At 39.1% G+C, this 7,250-nt stretch overlaps 1 protein-coding gene across 1 annotated transcript; it reads left to right on the top strand.

Annotated features, from left to right (window-relative positions):
• The first annotated feature begins 2,576 nt into the window (after positions 1-2,576).
• On the top strand, positions 2,577-4,629 carry LOC126298225 (52 kDa repressor of the inhibitor of the protein kinase-like). The gene is made up of 4 exons (XM_049989529.1): positions 2,577-3,431; positions 3,487-3,808; positions 3,922-4,258; positions 4,452-4,629. Exons 1-4 carry the CDS (start codon positions 2,577-2,579, stop codon positions 4,627-4,629), a joined length of 1,692 nt encoding a protein of 563 aa, XP_049845486.1.
• Positions 4,630-7,250: the final 2,621 nt, after the last annotated feature.

The raw sequence follows: 7,250 nt of genomic DNA, 5'->3' as shown, positions 1-7,250 counted from the left end.
AATGTTAAAGATAGCTCTCCTGTGTTATTGTCACTATGTCATTGGCACGTGTGCCTACAGACCTTACCCATCTGATCCTCTTTCTGCTTCAACAGATGTAGAGGGCCAACAGGGCTCTTCTGGTGAATATCATGGGTCGGCTGCACTTGTCACTGGAGGTTTCGAAGCACAGTGACACAACCCTCAACCCCAACCAGGAGTTCCAGCAGCCACTGCCTCCCTTCTGTGTGTTTGACCACAAAGTGGAGCCATGGTTATGATACCTAATGCAAATGGAACAACATTTCCTCTTCCACAGACTGACAGGTAACACCCTGCAGAGCACATATCATCGGACAAAGACAGCCCCTTTGTATACCAGCTTATACAACAGCTGCATCCTGAGGCTGAAGTCCAGTGTCTCTGACTGTTTTGATTCCAACGTTGATGTGGCTGAGGCCAACCACAGTTTTATTAATTGTCACAGTCTGTCTCATGAATCTTATCAGCAGAGAATTATGCGATTCCAGGGACACTTTCATGATTGGCATTTCCAGTGTAAACATTCATGTTTCCTCCCTTGTGCGTGAGGCTCTCCATCACAATTTCCTCAAACTTAAGGCTACCTCCCTTGAGTCTTGCATCCCTATTATTCTGGTGTATTAGCAGTCTCAGTGCACTGCATTATCCCTGCAGGATCTGGCAGTGGTCTTAGCCTCAAGGCTACCTCAGAAGCCTTCTGCCTCACTCAAACCCTCCCACAACGTGGACCAGAATGGTGGGCATTGTGTGTATGCCCTACCTTCCTGCAGTTGATGTTTTATTAGCTGTCAGTGGCAGCAGTGTCATTTCTGAACACCAGGTTTTTGGCATGTGAAAAGTCTAACCACCAGTCCAAAGTTTGCCTTTCCATGGTGATGTCTGTTCATTAGGTGTCTCATACCACCCTCAAACCTGACAGCTCTGGGGAATGCAATGCTACACCGTCTATTCTTTTGATCTACACGATGGTCCCTTCCTCCCACAAATCAATGTCTCTCCATGTTCTGCTTGATGGGATCCTGGGGCTTCTCCATACTGATACTGGGTCGTCTGCCACCATCACTGACTGGCCGATGTATAAGGCCCTGGGATTCCACACCCAGCTACACAGTTTTAGCAACAACCTCATTTCCATCAAGGATGCCCTCTATATGACAAAAAGAATTAAAGATAGATATCTATAGCTGCAATATTCGAGATTTTAGTAACTGTAAACAATGCATATCTGGTAAGGAAAGACTGTTTACATGTTAACAAACTCTGGACATTACTAATATGCTATCATAAAAAAAAAAAACAAATCTGCCAGTCAACGAACTACTACATGTGTACTTGGTCCCATTAAGAATGGTACCCATGGTGAGAGTTCCATCTCGAAAATGTTGACTTATAGGGTACTAAAATGTCACCCTTTCTGTTCCCATCTCACTATGTACAAACCTCTTCATAAACCTCAACTGACAACATAAGGCAGTTGCACAACAAAACACACTCAGCAATATTTTATTCTTTCAAATTTCAAATAATGGTTAACAACTGTCAGATGCTAATTTAAATTAGCTTATGGTATTATGTTCCTTTTCGTTTGCTGAAGAAGTTTTCGAGTGTACTGTGAGGCCACTAATATCACTACTTGTCTGTAGAAGTAGGCAATATTCGTCATTGGAACTAGTGTCAACGAACATGGTCTAGCACGGTGTGGCGTGAGCTACCTACATTTCCGGAACATTCCAGATGAGTTTTGCTATGTTTTAATAGGAACATATTGCATAAATATTTCCACGTCCATCGCAAGAAACTGCTCCAAATGTTCACGCAAAACTCAAAGCCACTGGCTTGCGGTCTAATGGACACTGCGTTGTTTCATTGATGAACCGAAACCCCTCCCTTCGTCCCACCACTGTGATATAATTTCAGCTTCTGTTCTTTAGTCATGACTCAGCTAGGTTCGGCATCACACCACTTTAAGGGTTGTGTAAATTCATTGTGAGTTGTAAGTGGACAGTGGTTTGCATAGACGTTTATGCGTTGTGAATTTAAAAGTGCAGTGTATACAGTGGAAATGACAGATATACATAAGTTTTTTGTACCTCACAAGTGAATGAAAACTACAAATGAAAGTGGAGGTGTCGAAGAAGATACTGTCTATGATGAGGTATCACAGGAAAAGGGCGAGCACTATTAAAAATTCCAGTAGTTGTGCTGATGGAGAAAATAAAGACAAAGCCAGTTCCTCTGCTGGCTTCAAGTGCATTGATGAAAAGGGTAGTAGTATCCTAGTCAGAATTCCCGATGTCTGAAATTTCATTGATAAAAAGGATGCTGACAATTTCCTAAAGCATAGGATTTTATTTAATCCATGGCAACCTGAAAGAAGTTATAATTTTAAGACTGATATAGACAGCACAAAAAGAACATTTCGACCAGCCTGGCTGTCATTATATTCATGGATGTTCTACTCTAAAGCAGTTAAAGGTGCCCTCTGCAAGTTTTGTGTCATTGTAGTCATAATGGTGCATTTATAAGCCACTCATTCACAAATTTGAAAAAGTTCCATGAATTTCCAAAAATGCAATTCCGAGTGGCATAAAGATGCAATAGAAAAGTCAAATAATTTCATAAGTGGTGTGACAAACAAAACTAAAGGTGTGGAAGAACTCGCCAATGAGAATCTTGCGAAATTAGTACAAACTGATCATGCAAAGTTAAAATCAATAGTTTCTTGTGTATTGTTTTGTGCATTACATAACTTACCTTTAAGAAGAAAAACAAATTCAATCACTGTATTTGATAATTTGTTACAATTTAGAGTACAGCCAGGTGACATAACACTGTCTAAACATTTTGAGGGTGCCCCTAAAAATGCTACCTATGTTTCTCATAGAACCCAAAATGATTTAATTGATGTATGGGCCAAGGTACTAAGAAATGATTTGATTAATACCATCAATAACAGCAAATCATTTTCAGTTTTGGCAGACAAAACAATGGATACTGCAGGCACAGAACAACTTTCTCTTTCTGCATGTTATTTTGACCATGCAACTAATGTTGTCAGAGAAGACTTCCTTGGATTTACACCATTAGCAAGGTTAGATGTAAAACATATCTCCAACACAATAATATCTACTTTATCTGCTTGGGGTTTAAATCTAGATAAAATGGTAGGACAAGGCAATGACGGGTGCAGTACGATGGCCAGTAAAATTTGCGGAGTACAGCAGATAATTGCTGAGAAATATCCCAAGGCTCACTTCTATCGTTGTGCTAGCCATAGACTTAATTTAGTTGTGAATGATTTGAACACCTTACCAGAGGTTAGAAATGCCATTGGTACTATCAAAGAAAGAATTTCTTTTTTTATGGGGGAGCAGACAAAGGAAAGTCCTAGTTGGGAACCTTCAAAAACTGTGTGAGACACGATGGTCTGAGAAGCATAAGTCTATAAGAAAATTTAATGATAAGTTTTTAGAAATTGTTGAAGCATTAGCAATTTTACATAAAGAAGGAGATTGTGAAACTAGACAGAAAGCCTGGCAACTTTACTGCACACTTACTTCTCCAACATTTATTGTTACATTAAAAGTCATAGCAAAATATTCAGCCAAACTAGAACCTGTTACCAATATCCTTACATCAGTAAACATTAACTTGTTAGAAGTTTCAGAACACATTCAAGGAATTGTAAAAATGTTATTAGATGACAGAGAAAATGTGAAAGCCGAATTTGTAATGATAATGAAAAGTGATGAAAGCAACTATAGTGCACTTGGAATAGATGTCACTGGCATTTGAGAACTGTGAGTGTTGCACAACAAGTGCATCGTTCAAATCATCCATCAGTTTCTGTCACTGAGTAGTACAGAAAATCTCTCTTTATTCCATATTTGGATTCCCTAGTCCAGTACTTGCAAGAACGGTTTTCAGAAGATAACAAGGCATGTTTTGAGATTTTCTGCTTGCACCCAAAGGTAATGAAATCCCAAAGTGACCTAGATATGAAAAGGATAATTGAAAATATCATCAGATTTTATGGCGAACTTTTAGATAACTTCACTGAAGAAGCATGGACATGGATTAGTATGTGGAAATGCGATAAAGTAACTGAAGGAGATATTGCTGAATTAAGCCTGACTGATCTACTGGACAAAGCCAAATCCTTGCCTGCCGTAGCTTCAGGAATGAAGATAGCCCTTAGCTTACTGGCAACCACCTGCTCTGCGGAAAGATCATTCAGGTACTAATTAACACAGTAACATTTTTCTGATTGTAATTACTTAATCAGAAAGACTTTGAAACAATTTCTTAAGTCAGATGAGACATTTCCTCTAATTATTTTTAAATCTTGTTTGAAATATTATCACAATAGAGTAACTGAAGAAGGTTACACTGTATGAATTAGTATAGGTCTATGCCATGTTTGTTTGCAGCACTCTCAGGAGTGTAAAAACGTGGCTAAGAACTACCGTGGCAGATAATCGACTCAGTTGTTTGTGTATAGTGTCAGTTCATCGTGATAAGATAAAATCAGAGGGGGAGTCCTTTATCGAAAAAGTGGTAGATAGTTACGGGAAGGGCCCAAGACAAATTCAGTTTCTGTTTAAGTAATGCAGATAAGTCAGTAGTCAAGTTATGCACATTATTAGTAACAGAACTGATTTCCACAATCGTATGCCTCCTTTTGTTCTTAATATTAAATATACAACAGTATTTCAAACTACATTAATATGTTTGTAACAATAAAACAGCCACATCATCCTTACAACCAAAGTTCCAAAATTTGTTAAGACATGAATCTGTTATGGGTTGTGGAAATTATTGTGTACATTTAGTTTTTACTTTACAAAATAGAAAGTAAAGCCCTGATTTTTTTTTTCACTTTTCAGGGGACTAACAGAGAAAAGCGAATGTAGCAAGAAAATGTATTAAGGCAGGTGAAAATAAATGATTTATTCTTACTTAAAGAGAGAAAATAATTTATTTTTATGTATTTAACAATCTGAAATTGTTATTATTTATTTTAAGCACCTATTAACATCTCTCAGCAGTGGTGCACTTACTGACATGGCATTGTGCCTCAAAATGTGCATTTACAAGAGCAATTCAGAATATTCCCACAACTCTTAAAATGAGACACCTTTACAGCAAATGTGTGAGAAATAGCGAATTCATCTAAAACTGATGTGGCTGACACTAGGGCGTCTACCTGTAAGAATACAGCATAGTACACAAAACTAAACTTTGCAGAGCTGCCAAATTTTATTCAGAAATGCATTTCCAGTTTTATTTGTCTCCTCTCTATGGCCATGTGGAGTCGCCACACTGGGAACAAGTTTGAAACATTTGCCAGTTGCCATTTACCTCAGTATTGCAAGCGAGTGTACGCCATTAACCATCCAGGCATTTGATCGGCACGGCATATTGTAGAGAGATGGTAACTAGTAAGTGACTGATGATTAATGATACAATGATGGCTTGTTTGTGATAGTTTGATAATGATTAAAGATTTGAGTGGTCTCAATCCCTTAGGAGTCACAAGGGCCACCTGTGTTTCTAGGCTTTGTTCCTATAATATATCCCGGATGTGTCAGTTTCCAAACATACAGGAAAGATAAAAACTGATTTTCAGCTTCTTGAAGGCCTGGTCAGACACAACGCCGCAGTCTGCCTGTGTGGGTCAGGCACGATGGATGACCGGGGCAAGGAACGCCAGACAGGGAGAAGCGGTTGCTACTGCGTCAGCTGTCACACCGTGGAAACAAACGGAACCTCATCACATAGCAGCCTGCACGTGTAGCGTGGTACCAAAGATCTGCCTCACGCCATTGTTGTCAAATGCACCAGCAAATGCAGACCGCTGCTCCTGGCTGCTGTGAATCTGTCTGTGTTGAAACTCGATGGCAGCCGGTGCGGCGAGCCAGCCAGAGTCATTCTCTGTGTGACCGACAGCAATATACAACAACTATGCGGCCTGGCCAATTCCATTGCTGTTCAAGGCCACAGGTCGGACTGCCAGGCCACGCTCTTTCTGACCAGGTCTTTAACGCCGGTTGCACTCACAGTGGATATTTACTGCCAGCTCAACTGATCGTCGCCATTGTCAAAAGTCCAGTGTTCACACACACGGCAGTAAAATCACCGTCGCCACCACACAAGTCAGCAGATTAAAGGCAATGTACTTTCATCGTCAAACTTGTTTATTTACTTTTAGTGTGTTACGTAAATTATTCATTGTTTTTAAACATACAGTTTTGTTTGAAATGAACAGACAGTAAAATCTAAGTATTGTTATTGTGTCGACTAATGAAAAGGAGGAAGAAAAACCGAATAATTGGGGGTCATCATTCAATTAATTTAAGAAGAGCGGAGGATGGAGCTTTCTAAATGTTGTTTGAAGGGAAGGATGACATGATATCCTTCAGTTACTTCCGAATGTTGATTTTTAATAGCAGGAAAACAAGTAGTTCAAGGAGAAAAAGCTTAGAAAAGGATCAAACGAAATTGGCAGCAAAATGTACAGTCTGCTAATATAAAAACATGTTTTACTATAGTTATAATGTTAGTTTTTTATGTTCATAACTCTGGCATGGTACTAAAAGTGCATCAGTATTTCTAAATTGCATATAGGGGGAAAACATCTGGCTTACCATAAAATGACAAATGCTCTTCAGAGAACAATTGTAATTCAGTAGGCATATTAGAATGTGTAGACCGATTCCAAAATAGAGCTGTATCACATGAAAGAACCATTCTTAGTTAGTACACTATGCAGCTGAAGGACACTACTGTTAAGGGCGTAAAACAAGCTTTCACAGTAATAAAGTGAATTTGACCAGGTTTACACAGTACAGTGTAGGGAACCATTTTTTTTCTGGAGTGTTAATTTAAATCCAACTGTGTTCACTGCATGAGCAGTGTTTCTGAGTGCTTAAACAATTATTAGTGGTAAGAAAACAATTTATTGGCAGAATACGGGTCAGAAACACATCAGCAGCATTTTCAGTGTCATGGTCCACTCTTAGTCAGTAGTGGACTCTTACCCTATCCCCTAAGCTAAGGAGATTTTGTCTCAACTGGGTGCTAGCAAGATTTATGCAAAAACTGATCTTTGTGACACATACCTGCAAATTCCTTTGGAGGCAGCCTATATGACATTTTGGTTATCAATATCCCGTTTGGTCTTTTTCCATACAATCAACTCCCCTTTAGTATCATGAGTGCATTAGTAA

The sequence above is a fragment of the Schistocerca gregaria genome, chromosome X (genome assembly GCF_023897955.1).
Source record: "Schistocerca gregaria isolate iqSchGreg1 chromosome X, iqSchGreg1.2, whole genome shotgun sequence".
Lineage (NCBI taxonomy): Eukaryota > Metazoa > Arthropoda > Insecta > Orthoptera > Acrididae > Schistocerca > Schistocerca gregaria.
The sequence above is the reverse complement of the archived record's forward strand: the minus strand, read 5'-3'. Positions and strand labels throughout refer to the sequence as shown.

Excerpts from the sequence above, each read along its gene's own strand:
- LOC126298225 (XM_049989529.1), top strand. The coding sequence starts at position 2,577 with ATGAATTTCCAAAAATGCAATTCCGAGTGGCATAAAGATGCAATAGAA. Across the intron at positions 3,432-3,486 it reads GTTGGGAACCTTCAAAAACT|TTTTTAGAAATTGTTGAAGC; the intron begins GTGTGAGACACG and ends TTTAATGATAAG. Across the intron at positions 4,259-4,451 it reads TCTGCGGAAAGATCATTCAG|CACTCTCAGGAGTGTAAAAA; the intron begins GTACTAATTAAC and ends GTTTGTTTGCAG.